Source organism: Leuciscus leuciscus (genome assembly GCF_965113295.1).
Source record: "Leuciscus leuciscus genome assembly, chromosome: 8".
Lineage (NCBI taxonomy): Eukaryota > Metazoa > Chordata > Actinopteri > Cypriniformes > Leuciscidae > Leuciscus > Leuciscus leuciscus.
The window spans coordinates 5,675,956-5,698,080 of record NC_138732.1 but is presented as its reverse complement, the minus strand read 5'-3'; the positions used below and the strand labels follow the sequence as shown (position 1 = coordinate 5,698,080).

General features: G+C 38.6%; 1 protein-coding gene and 1 long non-coding RNA gene across 20 annotated transcripts in view; one reads left to right on the top strand and one right to left on the bottom strand.

Annotated features, from left to right (window-relative positions):
- LOC309503984 (protocadherin alpha-C2-like) overlaps positions 1 to 22,125 on the top strand; it is a 116,761-nt gene that overhangs the window by 61,926 nt on the left and 32,710 nt on the right. For 4 of the 17 annotated variants that reach the window (XM_082176885.1, XM_082176881.1, XM_082176880.1 and 1 more), the window contains one exon: positions 17,859 to 17,921. The exons of 4 other annotated variants lie outside the window; for them this stretch is intronic. In XM_082176885.1, coding sequence (XP_082033011.1) covers positions 17,859 to 17,921 — 63 coding nt within the window. 9 more of the 17 variants (XM_082176883.1, XM_082176878.1, XM_082176876.1 and 6 more) reach the window with 9 other exon arrangements.
- Positions 215 to 2,540, bottom strand: LOC309504183. 3 transcript variants are annotated; one of them, XR_014207987.1, is made up of 3 exons: positions 2,360 to 2,540; positions 1,401 to 1,882; positions 215 to 1,310 (listed from the first exon to the last, which is right to left on the bottom strand). It is a non-coding gene; the product is annotated as an uncharacterized lncRNA (long non-coding RNA). The 3 variants fall into 3 exon arrangements; XR_014207988.1 differs by lacking the exon at positions 2,360 to 2,540 and adding an exon at positions 2,184 to 2,351; XR_014207989.1 differs by lacking the exon at positions 2,360 to 2,540 and having other exon boundaries at positions 1,401 to 2,016.

Genomic DNA, 22,125 nt, shown 5'->3' with positions numbered 1-22,125 from the left:
GTAGATCCTCTAGGCACCCTTTAAAAAGGGGCGGTTCTCTGAGGAACCACACAGGTTTCCTGAGGAACTCTTATATAAGGCACTGTGTGGAACCATTGTGGGTGCCTCCAGGAACCAAATTTCAATTTTATTTTATTTGTATTAAATTCATTTCATGTTGTTACTATGGTTACCACCATTAACTTCTATTATAATAAACAAACTGAACCAAATACAAAATAAGAATTGTTTATTACATATTTTAGATCCATTTTAATACACTTCCATGCACTTGGAAAAAAAAGCTAGTAATAGATTAAAATCAATGAATACACAAAAAAATATATAATAGTATAATACATAAGTAACATGAATAATCAACCATGTGTAATAGGCTACACAAGAAAAGACATCTCAACAAAATGCATGGAAAAAACATGTTCCAAGTAATAAATCAATGTAAAAAATTCAAATTTTGACTAATTAAAAATGTCCATCTTCACTTAATTTTAAAACATGTGTTTCAGTTCACTTAAGTCTGACGCCACTGTTTCCAAGTCCAAAAGCTCTATCAGATGCCAAAAACAAACAACAAACAGTGCTAATATACACGCATTGTGCTATAATATTCCTGAAAATTATGATCCTAACCTTTATCTCTATTCCGAAATCTCAGATGGTTAGTTATCCATAAAATGTTGAATCATAAAATGTTGAAGTCTGGGATGCCGTGAGACTGGAGACTGTAATGTACACTATGGCTTTTGAAAAGCTTAAATGTGTGACTTGAATCAACAGTTCCCATAAATGGTTGTTGAGTATTCTCAATATCTAGAAACAAGATAGAGGAAGTAGAAGTAGAGGCTTCGACCCGGAAACAGTATTCCTTATGTCACAACAAGCAGAAAACATTTTCCATTTTAACAGAGTTAAGGTGCAGTAAAATGATCTGTTGTTCTGTGAATGTTCACTGGTGAATTCAGTCATTTCAATAAGAATCCACACGATCAGCAATTTTGTGTGGTGTTTCATACATTACGTCACTACACTGCTGACAATGGTCAATGGACCTTTTTGCCTGTGTAATTTCACGAAATTCACAAATGTGATGCACCTTTACTCGCTGCAACATAAAATGCAATCAATTATAAAATCTTCACAAGGGACACATGAGGTACTTAACGAGTTAGAAAAGTGAAAAGGTGCATCAGCTTCATTTTCTGTTTGCTTTTCCTCTTTTCTGGTGGATGGTCCAGGCACTTCAGTGATTTTCAGGTCTACAGGAGGATTTTTATTCTTGATCAAACTTGTATTTCAGCTTACCGAGATCCCTGCAAAGTACAAAATTTACTGTTAGTAAGGTTATTAAAGTGATAGTTGTGAAATTTAAATAATTTCCTCAGCCTTGTGACGTTCCAAACCTGTTTGACTTTCTGTCTGTGGAACCCGAAACCAGATCTCAGGCATAATGCAACCCGTCACCATTTCATTATCACTGCATGAAACACAAGCATAAAAAAATTGTGTAATTCATTCACACCATTCTTATGTACACTTGTCTAGTTCAATTCAATGCAACAATTTATGTAAAAATGGTTAAGCTCCAAAAATGTCCCAGAAAAGATCCTAAAAATAATCAATGAGTTCACAACTCATGTGTTATGGGTTGTGTTGTAAGTCTTATGAAGCCATATAATAGCTTTTTCCTTTTTTTTTGTCGAAAAAGACTAAACTTGAAGTTATAATTCAGTATAACTGATTAAAAAAGTACACAGTCAAACAATACAATTTCACACAGAGAAAGTTCATAGTAATAAAGTACGTGCATGTGGTGCAGGTAACTTACTATAATTCAATGTTGCCTCTGAAATGTTCAGATTATTTTAGAAATGTACTGGTTGTTCTGGGGAAACAAAAGAACAAAGCTGATTATTCACAACAAAATATTTATTGGCCAGTAAATGGCTTTAAAATGGTATTTGAGAGAATGAGGGCACCTGTAGTAAGTAAAGCTAGGCTAAACAAAAACAGACCAAACTATATTAACTGGCTTTTGTTATTCATAACAAACGCCAATGAGGACAGGAATCAGTTAAATTAGTTAGGCTATTATCAGCAATTTGAAGACTCATTTTTACAGAATATGTTATATTGAATGACTAAATCAATCTAAGTCAATAATTTCCATTTGTTCATTAACTTACGTTAGATCAACGTAGTTAGCATCGCGGCTAAAACCTTCATACCAGATACTATGCAATAAACGAGTGGTAAACACTGTAAAAACGTAGTAATGTATAATAAATTTAGTTTATATATATGTGTGTTTGAATATAGTGAGTAGACTCTGTATTTATATTTATTTGGCGAGTTTACAAACCTTGTAAAGGAGAGCCGAACAAACGGCGGAAGCTTTGATGAGAGGACGGAGCCGTTACCCGATGACGTCGATCAGCTGAGCTTTGTTGCGCGCGAGCAGCGCGAGGATCACTGAAGCGACGACAGCAGAGGAATAGCAGCAGTTTCGTGACAGAATAAAACTTTTCTCCTCCTGGTTCTTCTTCTTCAAATAATAATTTATGAAGAAGTAGGAAAAATTATTATTTTATTACTATTATTTATTCAATAATAATTAATTAATTCTTATTATTAATATTATTATAATTTAGTGTTGTTGTTTAAGGTTTAAATGAATCAATAAAATAGGCTTATAGATACTAAATAAATGTAAGCTACCCAGGTGGTAGGCTACTGTTAAATGTATTAAAAATGCATTAAAGTATATTTGTATTGTAGGCCTACTAAAAACACACTCAAGTACATTTTTAATTGTACGTCTTTTTCACCTGGGTATGTATACTGAATCAAACTTAAGTAGCCTATAATAATAATAATAGGATAATAATAATCTCATTCTGGCCTCACTGAACCATTGGGTTCCTCCAGATGCTGGCTTTAACATAAGAGATCTTCCAGGAACCACTTAAATGTTAAAAGATCTTCCAATAACCCTTTTATCGCATTCAAGTTCCTCTATTTTCCCCCAAAGCATTTCGAGGTCTCATAGTAATGAAAAGGTGACTCCAGAACCTCTGAACTAAATACAAAGTGCGTAAAGGATCCCATAAGTTCCAGCAAGAACCTCAAAGATTGTCAATGCTCCTCCAGTAACCCTACTATAGGAGAAAGAGCTTTGAGGCACTTAAATTACATTTTGAAGTTCCTTGAGTATCCGACAGGATATTTGAGGCTCCTTTAGTTTTTACAGTGTAGAGCTATTTTATTCTGGTTGATTATTTATAGAAGTAATGATATAATTACAGTTTATTTATTTGACATTTTATGATCACTTAAATCAGAGAATATATTGCTTTTGATTTGTTGATGTGATTGTCAAATTTGTCCGCGCGATGTCAGTATCTGACTGTTGTGTGAGCTTTCATGACTTGGCGAGGCTCCTCCTTATTTTCCTTCTTCGTTCGTTCTGCATAGGGGCTTTGTTAGTCGTCCGCCATTGTCCTCGGATACAGTCACTCGTGGATTTAGCAGGAAAAATTTTACAGACATGCGGGAGGATTTCAGTGATTTAACTTGCGTAACAGTGACTTTGTAAAATGGCTTTAACAGAAGGGCGTATTTTCAAATCCTGGATATTTTTCGGTGTCTTTCTTCGCTTTGGGATTTTTACAGATGGGCAGATTGTGTATTCCATATCGGAGGAGGCAAACCCAGGCACGACTGTTGGAAATTTAGCTAAGGATTTTAACTTGAATCTACAGGACATTGAAAGACGTGGATTTCAAATTGTGTCGGAGAACAACGGAAGGTATTTCGATTTGAATATAAAGACTGGTGTTCTTCACGTTAAGGAGAGAATAGATCGAGAGGAGCTTTGCGAACAGAATGTGAAGTGTTCATTACCTCTGGAAGCAATTGTTAACTCCCCTTTGAATATATATAGATTTGAGATAAACGTACTAGATATCAATGATAACCCACCAATATTTCGTGCCTCAAAGACAACCCTAAATATTTCTGAATCAGCTTTTCCAGGGGAGCAATTCGCTCTACCAAGCGCGTTTGACGCAGATGTGGGTATTAATTCAGTAAAGACCTACAAGCTGAGTCCAAATGAACATTTTTCTCTGGATGTACAGGGCGGAGGAGAGCAGAGAGTTTCTGCTGAGTTAGTGCTGCAGAAAGCTTTAGATCGAGAGAAACAGCCTTTCATCCAGCTCACACTGACCGCTGTAGACGGAGGAAAACCTCCAAGATCAGGAACAATGCAGATAATAGTAAATGTTGAAGATGTAAACGATAACATTCCTGTTTTCAGTAAACCGTTGTATAAAGCTCGCGTAAATGAAAACGCGCCGCCGGGTACTTCCATTATTACAGTTCAGGCCAGCGACCCAGATGAGGGCGTAAATGGTCAGATTGTTTATGCTTTGGTTAACCACGATAATGATAAAAACGTCGATTCATTTTCAATAAACCCGGAAACTGGCGAGATTACGGTGAAAGGTGATGTGGATTATGAAAGACAAAATGCTGTGGAGCTCCGCGTGCAGGCGAAAGATAAAGGGCATAAACCAAGAGCGTCTCTTTGTAAAGTGCTTCTGGAAATTGTAGATATCAACGATAATGTTCCAAAAATCTCTGTAACATCGTTGGTTAATACTGTAAAAGAAGATGCTCCGATTGACACAATGGTTGGAATGATAACTGTAACTGATAATGATGCTGGTAAAAACGGACAGGTAACCTTAAAGATTCAGGGATCTGTTCCTTTTAAAGTTCAGAACTCGTACAAGAATTATTATACTTTAGTTGTTAACGGTCCCCTAGACAGAGAGCGCGCATCCGTGTATAACGTGACCATCACAGCTACTGATGAAGGGACTCCGCCTCTCTCCAGCACCAGTGTCATTGCTGTACACGTTTCTGATGTGAATGACAACGCGCCGCGCTTTCCAGAGCCCGTCATTAATGTTTATGTGAAAGAGAACAGTCAGATTGGAGCTGTTATTCATACAGTTTCTGCATTAGATCCTGATGTAGGTGATAATGCCCGGATAACATATTCTTTACTAGAAAGCTCTAAAAGCGGCCCGGTAACATCCATGATCAACATAAACTCTGACAGTGGAGATATACACAGTTTACAGTCGTTTAACTATGAGGAGATCAAAACATTTCAGTTTAAAGTTCAGGCCACAGACTCTGGTGTTCCTCCTCTCAGCAGTAACGTGACTGTAAATGTTTTTATCCTGGATGAGAATGACAACAGTCCCGGGATTCTCGCGCCCTATTCCGAGCTCGGTTCCGTTAACACTGAGAACATTCCCTATTCTGCTGACGCGGGCTACTTTGTGGCCAAGATCAGGGCTGTAGATGCAGATTCTGGTTACAATGCGCTGCTGTCTTACCACATCTCTGAACCCAAAGGAAACAATCTGTTCCGAATCGGAACCAGCAGCGGGGAGATCAGGACTAAGAGGAGAATGAGTGACAATGACCTGAAAACTCACCCGTTGGTCATTTTGGTGTGTGATAACGGAGAGCCCTCACTGTCAGCGACTGTGTCTATTGATGTTGTGGTTGTTGAAAGCGCAGGTGACGTCAAGACTCCATTCAGACATGCGCCGATAAAGGAGGAGAGTTTCTCGGATTTAAATCTATATTTGCTGATCGCCATTGTGTGTGTGTCCGTCATCTTTTTACTGAGCCTCATCAGTTTGATAGCTGTGAAATGCCACAGGACAGACGGCAGTTTGGGCAGGTACAGCGCCCCGATGATCACCACACACCCTGACGGGAGCTGGTCTTACTCCAAAGCTACTCAGCAGTATGACGTGTGTTTTAGCTCGGACACACTGAAGAGTGACGTAGTGGTTTTCCCTGCGCAATTTCCGCCTGCAGATGCAGAACTGATCAGTATTAATGGAGGAGACACTTTTACCAGAACACAAACACTTCCTAATAAAGAAAAGGTAAGACATTTTTCATGAAAAGTTAGGAAAACAAATTATTCAGTTCGATTTAATTTGGAGCTGCAATATCTTGAATTCTTCGTGCTGCATATCGTTCATTCATTATTTATTTTTAGATTAAGACTGAGGGGAAATTATTTGTATTACAGCAGCTTCCTGCAGTTTCTTCCCAAACTCTTCTATTCCTGTTGCGCACAGATTTACAGTACAGTTTAATCGTATTTCGCACTGACGCTGTCCTTGGTGCTGAAACCGCAAATGCTCTAACAAATCAAATGTTATTTTGTTCGATGTTGTCATACACTTATGAATATATTTCTGTTCCAAGTCTCATTATCCTGTCTTGTCATTTCAAAATGTTTAAGATTTAATTTTGTAGTTAATAAATAATCTTCTTCAGTAAACACTATTATACTTAGACAGCCAGTATGATGTGGACACATTTGCCATTTTAGACATTGGCAAAAAAAAAAAAAAAAAAAAAAAAAAAAAAAAAGCTCTTATAACTGATATATTAAAAATATCAAAATATTTTATTATATTTTATTAAGAAACAGTAGAGTTTGCAGTTGTCCGCACGATGTCACTAGCCTTCCATTTTACAGGAACATTTTCATAACTCCACTATAAGCTCCTCCTCATTTTGTAGCTTCCCGAGCAGAGAGGCTTTGTTCAGAATTCGCCATTGTGTCAGGAAGCTGCTGTAGTGCGTGGTTTCGTGTGAACGTTTCCTCAGCGACTATGCTATCGGATTTTTATGATTTCGTCATATACAGAAGGTTTAGAAGCAATGGAATCCAAACGACAATCAACATTTCGGTTTTGGCTTACTGTGTTCTTTCTGTGTCGGCTTTGGAATATAACCAGTGGACAGTTTGTCTATTCCGTGTCTGAGGAAGCAAACCCAGGAACTACAGCTGGGAATTTGGTGAAGGATTTTAATCTGAATATTCAAGATCTCGAGGTACGAGCGTTTCATATAGTTCCGGGACCGAACAAGAGGTATTTCGATGTAAATACAAAAACTGGAATTCTCCATGCCAGAGAAAGAATTGATCGAGAAGAAATATGCGAGCAGAATATTAAATGCTCGCTGCCTTTAGAAGCCATGATTAGTTCTCCATTAAATGTTTACAGATTTGAAATAAATGTTGTTGACATTAATGATAATGCACCCGCATTTCGGACATCAATAACAAATTTGAATATCAGCGAATCAGCTTCTCCAGGGGAGAGGTTTCCATTACAAAGAGCGTTTGATGCTGATGTTGGTGTCAATTCGATAAAGAGCTACAAACTGAGTCCAAACGAACATTTTTCTCTGGATGTACAGGGCGGAGGAGAGCAGAGTGTGTCTGCTGAGTTAGTGCTGCAGAAAGCTTTAGATCGAGAGAAACAGCCTGTGATCCAGCTCACACTGACCGCTGTAGACGGAGGAAAACCTCCTAAATCCGGTACAACAGAGATTATTGTTAACGTTGTAGATGTTAATGATAATATTCCTATTTTCAGTAAGTCTTTGTATAAAGCCAAAATCATTGAGAATGCAGCACGTGGTACTCACGTGATTACTGTTAAAGCTGTTGATTTAGATGAGGGTGTGAACGGTGATATAATTTATGCAATCGTCAACCACGACAATGATAAAAATGTAAATGCATTCTCGATAAACCCTGAAACAGGTGAAATTACTGTACAAAATTATGTCGATTATGAGCAGAGGAATGCAATAGAACTTCGAGTACAAGCAAAAGATAAAAGTAATAATCCGAGAGCTGCTCACAGTAAAGTATTGGTCGAGGTTGTGGATGTGAATGACAACATACCAGTGATATCCGTGACGTCTTTAGTGAGCACTGTAAAAGAAGATGCTCCGATTGACACAATGGTTGGAATGATAACTGTAGCTGATAATGATGCTGGTAAAAACGGACAGGTAACCTTAAAGATTCAGGGATCTGTTCCTTTTAAAGTTCAGAACTCGTACAAGAATTATTATACTTTAGTTGTTAACGGACCTCTAGACAGAGAGCGCGCGTCCGAGTATAACGTGACCATCACAGCTACTGATGAAGGGACTCCGCCTCTCTCCAGCACCAGTGTCATTGCTGTACACGTTTCTGATGTGAATGACAACGCGCCGCGCTTTCCAGAGCCCGTCATTAATGTTTATGTGATAGAGAACAGTCAGATTGGAGCTGTTATTCATACAGTATCTGCTTTAGATCCTGATGTAGGTGATAATGCCCGGATAACATATTCTTTACTAGAAAGCTCTAAAAGCGGCCCGGTAACATCCATGATCAACATAAACTCGGACAGTGGAGATATTCACAGTTTACAGTCGTTTAACTATGAGGAGATCAAAACATTTCAGTTTAAAGTTCAGGCCACAGACTCTGGTGTTCCTCCTCTCAGCAGTAACGTGACTGTAAATGTTTTTATCCTGGATGAGAATGACAACAGTCCCGGGATTCTCGCGCCCTATTCCGAGCTCGGTTCCGTTAACACAGAGAACATTCCCTATTCTGCTGACGCGGGCTACTTTGTGGCCAAGATCAGGGCTGTAGATGCAGATTCTGGTTATAATGCGCTGCTGTCTTACCACATCTCTGAACCCAAAGGAAACAATCTGTTCCGAATCGGAACCAGCAGCGGGGAGATCAGGACTAAGAGGAGAATGAGTGACAATGACCTGAAAACTCACCCGTTGGTCATTTTGGTTTGTGATAACGGAGAGCCCTCACTGTCAGCGACTGTGTCTATTGATGTTGTGGTTGTTGAAAGCGCAGGTGACGTCAAGACTCCATTCAGACATGCGCCGATAAAGGAGGAGAGTTTCTCGGATTTAAATCTGTATTTGCTGATCGCCATTGTGTGTGTGTCCGTCATCTTTTTACTGAGCCTCATCAGTTTGATAGCTGTAAAATGCCACAGGACAGACGGCAGTTTGGGCAGGTACAGCGCCCCGATGATCACCACACACCCTGACGGGAGCTGGTCTTACTCCAAAGCTACTCAGCAGTATGACGTGTGTTTTAGCTCGGACACACTGAAGAGTGACGTAGTAGTTTTCCCTGCGCAATTTCCGCCTGCAGATGCAGAACTGATCAGTATTAATGGAGGAGACACTTTTACCAGAACACAAACACTTCCTAATAAAGAGAAGGTAAGACATTTTTCATGAAAAGTTTGGAAAACAAATTATTCAGTTCGATTTAGTTTGGAGCTGCAATTTCTTGAATTCTTCGTGCTGCATATCATTCATTCATTATTTATGTTAGATTAAGACTGAGGGGAAATTAATTGTAAACTATTACAGCAGCTTCCTGCAGTTTCTCCCCAAACTCTTCTGTTCCTGTTGCGCACAGGTTTACAATGCAGTTTAATCGTATTTCGCACTGACGCTGTCCTTGGTGCTGAAACCGCAAATGCTCTAACAAATCAAATGTTATGTTGTTCGATGTTGTCATACACGTATGAATATATTTCTGTTCCAAGTCTCATTATCCTGTCTTGTCATTTCAAAAATTTTAAGATTTAATTTTGTAGTTAATAAATAATCTTCTTCAGTATACACTGTTATACTAAGACAGCCAGTATGATGTGGACTCATTTGCCATTTTAGACATTGGCAAAAAAAAAAAAAAAAAAAAAAAAAAAAACTCTTATAACTGATATATTAAAAATATCAAAATATTGTATTATATTTAATGAAGAAACAGTAGAGTTTGCAGTTGCCCGCACGATGTCACTAGCCTTCCATTTTACAGGAACATTTTCATAACTCCACTATAAGCTCCTCCTCATTTTGTAGCTTCCCGAGCAGAGAGGCTTTGTTCAGAATTCGCCATTGTGTCAGGAAGCTGCTGTAGTGCGTGGTTTCGTGTGAACGTTTCCTCAGCGACTATGCTATCGGATTTTTATGATTTTGTCATATCCAGAAGGTTCAGAAGTAATGGAATCCAAACGACAATCAACATTTCGGTTTTGGCTTTCTGTGTTCTTTCTGTGTCGGCTTTGGAATATAACCAGTGGACAGTTTGTCTATTCTGTGTCTGAGGAAGCAAACCCAGGAACTACAGTTGGGAATTTGGTGAAGGATTTTAATCTGAATATACAAGATCTCGAGGTACGAGGGTTTCATATAGTTCCGGGACCGAACAAGAGGTATTTCGATGTAAATACAAAAACTGGCGTTCTCCATGTCAGAGAAAGAATTGATCGAGAAGAAATATGCGAGCAGAATATTAAATGCTCGCTGCCTTTAGAAGCCATGATTAGCTCTCCATTGAATATTTACAGATTTGAAATAAATGTTGTTGACATTAATGATAATGCACCCGTATTTCAGACATCAATAATAAACCTAAATATTACCGAATCAGCTTCTCCAGGGGAGAGGTTTCCATTACAAAGCGCGTTTGACGCAGATGTGGGCTGTAACTCTTTAAAGAGCTATAAACTGAGTCCGAACGAACATTTCTCTCTGGATGTACAGGGCGGAGGAGATCAGAGTGTGTCTGCTGAGTTAGTGCTGCAGAAAGCTTTAGATCGAGAGAAACAGTCTGTGATCCAGCTCACACTGACCGCTGTAGACGGAGGAAAACCTCCTAAATCCGGTACAACAGAGATTATTGTTAACGTTGTAGATGTTAATGATAATATTCCTGTTTTCAGTAAGTCTTTGTATAAAAGCAAAACCATTGAGAATGCAGCACGTGGTACTCACGTGATTACTGTTAAAGCTGTTGATTTAGATGAGGGTGTGAACGGTGAAATAATTTATTCAATAGTGAATCACAACAATGACAAAAATGTCGATGCATTTTCGATAAACTCAGAAACAGGTGAAATTACTGTGCAAAAAGATGTTGATTACGAGCAGAGGAATGCAATCGAACTACGAATACAAGCAAAAGATAAAAGTATTAATCCGAGAGCTGCACACAGTAAAGTATTGGTCGAGGTTGTGGATGTGAATGACAACATACCAGTGATATCTGTGACGTCTTTAGTGAGCACTGTAAAAGAAGATGCTCCGATTGACACAATGGTTGGAATGATTACTGTAGCTGATAATGATGCTGGTAAAAACGGACAGGTAACCTTAAAGATTCAGGGATCTGTTCCTTTTAAAGTTCAGAACTCGTACAAGAATTATTATACTTTAGTTGTTAACGGTCCCCTAGACAGAGAGCGCGCGTCCGAGTATGACGTGACCATCACAGCTACTGATGAAGGGACTCCGCCTCTCTCCAGCACCAGTGTCATTGCTGTACACGTTTCTGATGTGAATGACAACGCGCCGCGCTTTCCAGAGCCCGTCATTAATGTTTATGTGAAAGAGAACAGTCAGATTGGAGCTGTTATTCATACAGTATCTGCTTTAGATCCTGATGTAGGAGATAATGGCCGTATAACATATTCTTTACTAAAAAGCTCTAAAAGTGGCCCGGTAACATCCATGATCAACATAAACTCTGACAGTGGAGATATACACAGTTTACAGTCGTTTAACTATGAGGAGATCAAAACATTTCAGTTTAAGGTTAAGGCCACAGACTCTGGTGTTCCTCCTCTCAGCAGTAACGTGACTGTAAATGTTTTTATCCTGGATGAGAATGACAACAGTCCCGGGATTCTCGCGCCCTATTCCGAGCTCGGTTCCGTTAACACGGAGAACATTCCCTATTCTGCTGACGCGGGCTACTTTGTGGCCAAGATCAGGGCTGTAGATGCAGATTCTGGTTACAATGCGCTGCTGTCTTACCACATCTCTGAACCCAAAGGAAACAATCTGTTCCGAATCGGAACCAGCAGCGGGGAGATCAGGACTAAGAGGAGAATGAGTGACAATGACCTGAAAACTCACCCGTTGGTCATTTTGGTGTGTGATAACGGAGAGCCCTCACTGTCAGCGACTGTGTCTATTGATGTTGTGGTTGTAGAAAGCGCAGGTGACGTCAAGACTCCATTCAGACATGCGCCGATAAAGGAGGAGAGTTTCTCGGATTTAAATCTGTATTTGCTGATCGCCATTGTGTGTGTGTCCGTCATCTTTTTACTGAGCCTCATCAGTTTGATAGCTGTAAAATGTCACAGGACAGACGGCAGTTTGGGCAGGTACAGCGCCCCGATGATCACCACACACCCTGACGGGAGCTGGTCTTACTCCAAAGCTACTCAGCAGTATGACGTGTGTTTTAGCTCGGACACACTGAAGAGTGACGTAGTGGTTTTCCCTGCGCAATTTCCGCCTGCAGATGCAGAACTGATCAGTATTAATGGAGGAGACACTTTTACTAGAACACAAACACTTCCAAATAAAGAGAAGGTAAGAAATGACATATCCTAAAATGTTTTTGTTTTTTTTATATTAATTTGTTAATCACAAATCTTTAAAATGTAAAAACCGAAAACAAATGTTTTTACTTTGCCTAAAGCAACCAGTAAATATATATATATTTTTTTGTTTTCTTTTGTCATGTTATAGCCTAGTTCTCTCTCCGAAGCCACTTGGTGTCAGTATAGTGTTTTGAAACGTTCGAGCGCGCCCACATTGGCTCCTCCTCGTCCTTACTTGAGCGCCTTACTCACTCATGCGCTTTGTTCTATTTCGTCTTCATGGCTGCATCATAGAAACAAAATACATTTAGTGGAATACAACCAAAGAATGGAACCTGTTTTGTCAATATTTGTTTTGCCGCGATTGGTGGAGTTTACAAAATAGATGCGTAATGGCTAGGATAATTCTTCTCGGCGGGACTGTTATTTGTCTGGTTTTGCTGCGCTTGCTGTCTATGGCTTCAGCCCAGATCGCATACTCCATTTCAGAGGAGGTGAACACGGGAACATTTGTTGGAAATATCGCAAAGGATCTTAATTTGAATATCCAAGAACTGGAATCACGCGGATTTCACATCCCTGCAGTTTTGGGAAGGAAATATTTTGAGGTTAATTTGAAAACGGGTGTTCTGTTCGTCAGCGACAGGATCGACAGGGAGGAATTATGTCCTGCCTCGCCGCAATGTTCAGTGAATTTAGAAGCCATTGTTAATAATCCATTAAACCTGTTTCGCATTGAGATCAATATTTTAGACATTAATGACAATGCTCCGTCGTTTCGTGTTAGGTCTAAGCAATTTAACATATCGGAGTATGCGTTTGTTGGAGACAGATTTCAGATGCCGAGAGCGTCGGATCCTGATGTTGGAGCGAACTCGGTAAAGAGCTACAAACTGAGTCCGAATGAGCATTTCTCTCTGGATGTACAGAGCGGAGGAGAGCAGAGTGTGTCTGCTGAATTAGTGTTGCAGAAAGCTTTAGATCGAGAGAAACAGCCTGTAATCCAGCTCACATTGACCGCTGTAGATGGAGGAAAACCTCCCAAATCTGGTACAATGCAGATAATCGTAAATGTGCAAGATGTAAATGATAACGCACCCGTGTTTGGTAAAGCTCTTTACAAAGTGCGTCTTTTGGAGAATGCACCAATGGGAACATTAGTCATAAATCTGAATGCCACTGATTTGGATGAGGGTGTAAATAGTGAAATAATTTATTCTTTAGTTCACCAAGACAGCGATGACAAAACAAACAAGGTTTTTAAAATTGATTCTGCTACCGGTGTCATTTCAGTGCAGGGCAGTGTGGATTTTGAGCAACACAATGCTTATGAGATTCATGCTCAGGCTAAAGACAAAGGAGCGAGTCCGCGGTCTGCGCACTGTAAAATATTAGTAGAGGTTTTAGATATAAACGACAACGAGCCAGAAATATCCTTAACGTCACAAGTGAACACAGTAAGGGAGGATGCTAAAAAAGAAACAACGGTTGCTTTGATAACGATATCTGACAAAGACTCGGGAAAGAATGGGAATACGCACGGGAAAGTGGTAGGTGATGTTCCTTTTAAATTACAGTCATCGTACAAGAATTATTATTCTCTTGTAGTGGATAATGACCTGGATAGAGAGCGTGTTGATCGATATAATGTCACAATCATGGCGTCAGATGAAGGGACTCCGCCTCTTTCTTCCATACGCGTTTTAACAGTGTATGTATCTGATGTTAATGACAATCCCCCACGTTTTCCAAATCCTGTTATAAATGTATTTGTAAAAGAAAATGGTCCTAAAGGTCAAATCATTTACACTATTTCGGCTGTTGATCCAGATTTAGATGAAAATTCCAAAATTACTTATGGAATACTGGAACCACTTCACAAATCTGGAACTACATATTCTGTTGTTAGTATAAACTCTGACAGTGGAGATATACACAGTTTACAGTCGTTTAACTATGAGGAGATCAAAACATTTCAGTTTAAAGTCCAGGCCACAGACTCTGGTGTTCCTCCTCTCAGCAGTAACGTGACTGTAAATGTTTTTATCCTGGATGAGAATGACAACAGTCCCGGGATTCTCGCGCCCTATTCCGAGCTCGGTTCCGTTAACACGGAGAACATTCCCTATTCTGCTGACGCAGGCTACTTTGTGGCCAAGATCAGGGCTGTAGATGCAGATTCTGGTTACAATGCGCTGCTGTCTTACCACATCTCTGAACCCAAAGGAAACAATCTGTTCCGAATCGGAACCAGCAGCGGGGAGATCAGGACTAAGAGGAGAATGAGTGACAATGACCTGAAAACTCACCCGTTGGTCATTTTGGTTTGTGATAACGGAGAGCCCTCACTGTCAGCGACTGTGTCTATTGATGTTGTGGTTGTAGAAAGCGCAGGTGACGTCAAGACTCCATTCAGACATGCGCCGATAAAGGAGGAGAGTTTCTCGGATTTAAATCTGTATTTGCTGATCGCCATTGTGTGTGTGTCCGTCATCTTTTTACTGAGCCTCATCAGTTTGATAGCTGTAAAATGCCACAGGACAGACGGCAGTTTGGGCAGGTACAGCGCCCCGATGATCACCACACACCCTGACGGGAGCTGGTCTTACTCCAAAGCTACTCAGCAGTATGACGTGTGTTTTAGCTCGGACACACTGAAGAGTGACGTAGTGGTTTTCCCTGCGCAATTTCCGCCTGCAGATGCAGAACTGATCAGTATTAATGGAGGAGACACATTTACCAGAACACAAACACTCCCTAATAAAGAGAAGGTAAGATTTTATAGGGGGCCAGTTAAAATGTACTTAATCCCTATGTGTATACAAAAATCTTGTATTGAGCTTCTGACATCTCCTGTTGACACATGAGCTGTATTTACATCGCATGAGAGCTCTCCGTGGTGCTGAAACACACTGAGATTGAGCATAGTTTGACTCTGTCCAGCAACAGTGTGCTGACTGGTGCCTTATTGAATACCAATATTTGTTCGTATTTGTTGAGTTTTTCCCTCAACTGTTTTTATTTATTTATTTATTTTTACATTTGTTGACCTCTTTTATAATGCAGAGATTACCACAGCTGTTTCTACGTCTGAAAATGAGTCCGAAGTCTGTCACGTGAAGCGGATTTGTCGGTCTGTGTCATGTTGGTTAAAGAGGCCATGCTCGGCTTTTGTGTTCCGCTTGGAAAATCTCTGGCACATAAACAGGAAAAAAATGAGGCTGCCACTGGGCTTGAATTTACCAATGCTATCTCACTGAACACATGACTTTCCTCCGTTCTCTTCCTTTACTTATTTATTTATTGTTCACTTACAACATGCAGTACTTGTTGTGCACCTTTTCATAATATTGTCTCTCCTATGTATTCCAAACACTCAACCTCTCTCTTTTTCAATCCATTTGCAAGCTATATCCCAATGGAAGTTTAATTTAAATTAATTTTGTAAACAGGATTCAGTTGATTAGCATTAGCAGTATCTCTCTCTCCATGCAGCTGAGGCCTCTCAGCAGGGTGTGGGCCATACGGATCATTTCTACAGCCTATAATTTGAAGAAGGGCTGTCTTATATCCCTATATAGTTCTGTCTCATTCACAAATTAAACGTGTTTTATTTCTTACATGGTTTGATACTGTAAATTGCCAGTTGGATTCTTTTTTCTCTTTCTTCTGTCCATGTTTTTAAGTCGATCTGATTGTGTTTGTCTCTGCTTTAGTTTTAGTGGATTACATGAGCTTGCTTTGTAAATATGCAAGCCACATATTTAAATTTTTCTAGTTAAAAATATCAATAAGCATAACAGTAAGAGTATTTAAGGGAGGGAGGGGGTCGGGGGGGGGGGGGGGGGGGGGGTGTAGTAACCTGAATATTAGAACTTCTTAGAATTTGACAGCAGCATTTAAGCTGACAAGGGCTCCAGAAAAAAAAAAAACTGATGACCCATAAGCATGATTTGAGAATGTTCCAAACAACATATTAATGTGTGCTTAAATTGAAGCAAAAACATCTGACTTTTTGTAAAACGGAGTTAGCATTGCATGCACATTTGATTAATGTCCTGTGATCAATGTTCTGTGCACAGCAACTTCTTTTTTTATAGGGTTTGTGTGCTTTAATCTATGAGGATTTATTCGTCCCGGCTTTATCTTTTTTTTTCTTTTTTTTTAGTTTTACTGTAGACCTGCAGGTTTGTTCTTTTGCTGTATTTGCTTTGTTGTGTTGAGCAGAACCACACAAAGCAGAATTCAGCTTTGTTATTGTCTCTGTGCCGGCTGAGATTTTCCTTCCAAGCTAATGCATGTTGCCTGTGTGGGAGAACAAGAGGGGGATGGGAGAGAGAAAAAAAGGGATAGAGAAAGGGAGGAGAGTGGGGGTGTTGAGAAAGGAGAGATGGGATAAAAGGTAGAGGGAGGAATACGCAGATAGACAGAGAGAGAGAGAGAGAGAGAGAGATGGGGGGGGGGGCAATGGAGTGGGGCAATGGAGTGGGGGAAGGGACGGTAATTTTCCGTTCTGCGCTGCAGGAGCCCTTGGTTTGCAGGCTGAGCTCATAGCTGTGACATCATCACTGTCAATCACACCAAAACCCCACCCTGTGCTCCAGTTCTGCTGAGGACAGTCACTCTGACAACAACTGCTAACATAGTTGTTTATGGAGTGAGTGTATGTGTGTCTGTGTTTGTGATAGTTGTGCTAATATGAGAAGAGGTTGCACAATTGATGTTTGTTGACCAGCAGTGTTAATAAGAGTGTCAGCAGCAGAGGTTTCATTACAGTCCTGTGATGACCCTGGTTTGTACAGAGCATTAAATCGATTTCATGAGCACATTAGTTTCATTACATTTGTACATAGAAAGAAGAAGAATTAAGCTTATTGCTTTACATATCAGTAATTTCACTTAGTGCAAGAGAAGTCTGAACAGACAGAGACTGAGTTTAACATCAGAGGCCGGTTGCATCAACCTCTAAGACTAGTCTTACAAGTTAGACATCAATTTATTTTCTTTAAGACGGTTCATAGCTTTTTTTAATCAGTTACATAAAAACGTAGATAAGCCTACTTTGATACCGAAAACTAAGACTAACTGCTCCTGACTAACTGCTAGTAGGTCATACTAGAACTTAAGACACTGTCTTAACATTATGGCTATGTTTATGCAACCGGCCGCAGTTGTGCTGCATTAGAACATTAGATCCTTCCTTCTAACATGACTTGCAAGAATGAGAGCATTAAGGCAAATATTTGTTTATTTTATTGCATCTTGTTAGTTGCAAGATGTTGTCATGTTCTAACTCTTTTCTCATTAATCAGTTCAACCTCAAATCAGTCAATTTTGAAACCTGATTTGTGGCATGATTGTTTTAACAATTTTTACTCTATTTAGCCTTAAACATTTTGAATATAATTGACTGATAAAATATTGACTGTTTGGCTAACATTATGGGAGCTAGTTTAGAGCTAAGTTAAATACAAAATTAAATATTGGATGTTGTCATTTCTTTGCTCTATTACCAAGCCCTAGTTTTTCTCCCTACAGTTACAGTGTTTCCCTACTAGACCACATGACCCACAGTTCAATGGCACACTTATCAACCAGCAGGTTAGTGACATATGCTTGTTTGTTCTCTATACTCTTCTGTCTCCTTCACATTCTATCTCACATGCACACATGTAATGATGTGATATTGCGATCTTAGCACTTAGTGTCTTTTCTTATCCCTCCATCTTCAGGTTGTCATGGCGACCGGGCTCTGTTTCTTTATAACTAGCCAATGCTGCATTTTGCCACACCCACAGAGAGAGAGAGAGAGAGAGGGGGGGGGGAGGGGGGTGCATGCAGAGTCAGAGTGAGCAGAAAGGGTGTGGTGAACTGGTATATGAATGGAAAAGAAAGACAGTAGAGTCAGAGGATGTTCATGAAAAAGAGGGAATAAATGGGGAAGCAGGTGGTATCAGGCAAACAAATGAGGGTGTCAGGGAGACAATAAAAAACGGATTCACGGAATTAATTCACTCTTGGGAGGGAGAGTGGAGAAACAGCAGCCGCTGGGCATTTAGCCACTGATTAGACATGACACAATTTGTCATAGGCTTATTGAGAGACTGAGACAGAGAGAGAGAAGGAGTATGGGAAGATGATGAGACTTTTTAGTAAAAGCCCAGAATGATATTGTTGTTGCATTTTTTTTTTTTATTCACTTTATATTTCCCACAAAGTTGGTATATTTTGTTATTAATAAAATAATGAAGTGGTGCAGTTTTATAATTTGAGATGTACAAGTGAGGCTTTTGACTATTGACATAAAATCTGGGGCATAGATTAGCTTGTTCTGCTCGGAAGAACCTTTAAATTGTAGTATAGTGATACTGTATGTTCTTCAGACGACACTGAAGAAATTAGCACAAAGAGAAACAATATTTGTTTTGTGCTCAGGACTTCCCTACATGAAGATGTAATGAGTATTGAATATTAAAGGGATAGTTATTTAATTATAGGGACAGAAAATTCTGTCATCATCTGTCACCCTCAACTTGTTTCAAACCTGTATGAATTTATTTTTTCTGCTGAACACAAAAGAAGATATTTTGAAAAATGTCTGTAACCAAAAAGTTGATGGACCCCATTGACTTCCATAGTATATATTTTTTTCCTACTATGGAAGTCAATGGGGTCCATCAACTGTTTGGTTACAGACATTTTTCAAAATATCTTCTTTTGTTTTCAGCAGAAAAAAGAAATTCATACAGGTTTGAAACAACTTGAGGGTGAGTAAATGATGACAGAATTTTCATTTTTGGGTGAACTATCCCTTTAACAAAGCAGAGTGTACAGCTGCGCAAGGAATATACGAACCAAGTTTAGGACGCACTAAAATCTGGACACTTGTCTTTGCAGAACTCTTTCAGTGGGCAATTATAAACCTCGCAAATTTTGACAAACTAAACAGCGATTTATTTCCCTGATGCACTAATTTATCTGCCTGTTCACTTCTAAATAAAGCGTTAAAAAAGAAAGAAACGTATAGCGAGCCAACAGTAATGTGTGCTACAGTATGTGTTAATGTACAAAACTATTATGAACAATTCTGACTATGGAAAGCTGAAAATTACATAATATTTTTTTCTACTGCTTTGTACGGTTACACTTTTTTTTAAGGTGTCATTGTTACAGTGTAATTATATATTTAAGTACTGAGTAATATTAAGCAACAATGTACTTACTATAGGGTTAGGGTAGGATTAGGATTTGGTTGAGGGTTAGTTGTAATTATGCATAATTTACTGTTATTACTATGGTAAGTACATGTAACATATGTAACAAGGACACTTTAAAATAAAGTGTTAACAATTGTACAATAAATTAGTAATAGTACAGAGATTAATAGAGCACTTAAATTCTTTTGTACATATATTTTTGTACAAACTATACTCAGCAATTGGTAACACTTTATTTTACGGTCCTGTTCCCCATGTACACTATATACTTATTATAGTAATTGCAACAAGGTACTAACCCTGAACCTACCCCTAAACATAACCTTAACCCATGCATTTACCTTATATTACCCAGTACTGTAAAATAAAGTGCAACCCAACAATTTACTCGAAAACAATGACTTTATGTTAATATAACATTTCAGCATTCATACTGAAATATAATAAATCTGTTTATTTTACAAATGAACAGCCTGATATGCATTCACAGATTTCTGGTCTCTACAAACAAACAAGCAGAAAAACAAAACAAAAAAAAGCCAAGTTAGCCAAGTTTCCCCTTCTCTCTCTTTTTCTGTTTTCTGCTTGATATTCTGTTTTTCACACACATTCACAGCATGTACGAGGTCCTCAATAGTGGCTCTGTGTGCGGAGGTCTACTGAGGCTTGTCTGCATTGCCTGATAGCTTTGTTTCACCTCCACAGGCGTCTGTTTTAGAATCAGGCTTCTGAAGGGCAACCAGTGCTGAGGCAGCAGGGTTTATCAGGGCCCCGGAGGTTGAATTGTTTTGCGTTCAGTAAAACCACGGCCTGTTCTCCGACGGAGAAATGTAATGGAGGAGAAATTACACACGCTTTGGGATCGCGGATCCGGGAATCACGTTGGCTCACAGATAGATGAAGAGAGTTCTGGGTGCGTTTAGCTGTGCCTGCCGGGAATAGAACAGGGAAATCTGAATGTTTTATTTATTCTGCGGTACCTAAATGGTTGGTTTTAAAAAGTGCAAGAATTTTGAATGCTTGCCTAAAAATCTTGGCAATGATTAGTAATGCTTGTGTTGTGTGTTTTGCCTGAGAAATCTATAACTATTTGTTCTGACAATGTTTCAATTTGATTACAGATAGGCCTGATTTCACAGACAGGGATTAGATTAAGCCAGGATTAGGCCTTAGTTTAATTAGGACATTTAAGTAGCTTTTATAAATGAGCCTTAGAAGAAAAAAAAAAAAAACATTACTGGTGAGCATCTTGAGACAAAACATTGGCGCTGATATATTTTAAGATTTGTCAGTGCAAGTTTCTTTAAGTTAAAACAGCTCAAACATGCATTTTAGTCTGGGACTAGATTTAAGCCTTGTATGTGAAACCGGGGGATAGTGCATCATGAAATGTAACATTTTAATCTATCCTTGACACTAGATAAAATGGGGATATGGATTCAGAAATTTGTGCAACTGAATTACATTTTTGCATACTATTCATTATGATGGATATGGATGCAGAGAGATACAAAGAAGATACATATATTTTGCCTTATCACTCACTCTTCCCTTCCCCTCTCACTTTATTAAATTATCATACTTTAATGATTGGTCTGATGTGGCAGTTTGTTTTACAATAATTCAGTCATTTAAGGGTGGAAAGGCAGAGAAGGAAAAACGGAATGGTTTGTCTTAAAAATAGATTATTCTGCAAGAGAAACGGAGGAGATGACTGTCAGAAATACATATTGAGGATAGCAGTGTTTAAAGATGAGATTTGAAAAGAGGATTGATTTGTTCTATTCCATTGTTTCTTTGTGTCAGAGACAGAATCTAATGCATTCTGATATGTGAGATGTAAAGACCTGCAGTTCTTCTTTTGTACCCATAGAGGTCTGACTTTACCCATACTCTGACAACATCCAGTACATGCTGACACACCCAGTCATCTTCTTTTCTTCTTGGTCTTTCAGGCAATATCTAATTAATATTCAGGTCTCCTATAAAATAGTAAAGGTGTCATGGGGAAAAAAGCTGAACTTTATTAAACGTGATAATGATAGTTTTATGTGTAGATTATACCATTGCAAAGCTTTAATCAGTATAAATATCAAAAGGTGTGTACATTAAATTGCACAATACAAATTAAAAATGTCATTTGATTTTTTTTTTAAGAATTCTATATTTCTATAGCAAATAAAATGTCATATGTTAAAGAAATATATTTCTAAAACAAACATCTGCAAATATATATATATATATATATATATATATATATATATATATATATATATATATATATATATATATATATATATATATATATATATATATATATATATATGAAGAGTTCAGATGCAAAAGCCTCTAAGTGCCATCTGAAATTTTCTGAATGATAATTTTTATCAAGCTCGTATATTTAAGTTCAATAATTTCACTTAAATGGCAATGCAAATTACTTATTTTTTGTCATTTAAGTGAAATTACTTAACTTAAATATACAAGCTTTATAAAAATGATCATTCTAGAAGAAAATTTCAGATGGCACTTAGAGGCTTTTGCATCTGAACTCTTCATATATATATTAAACAATCATTTAAAAAAGG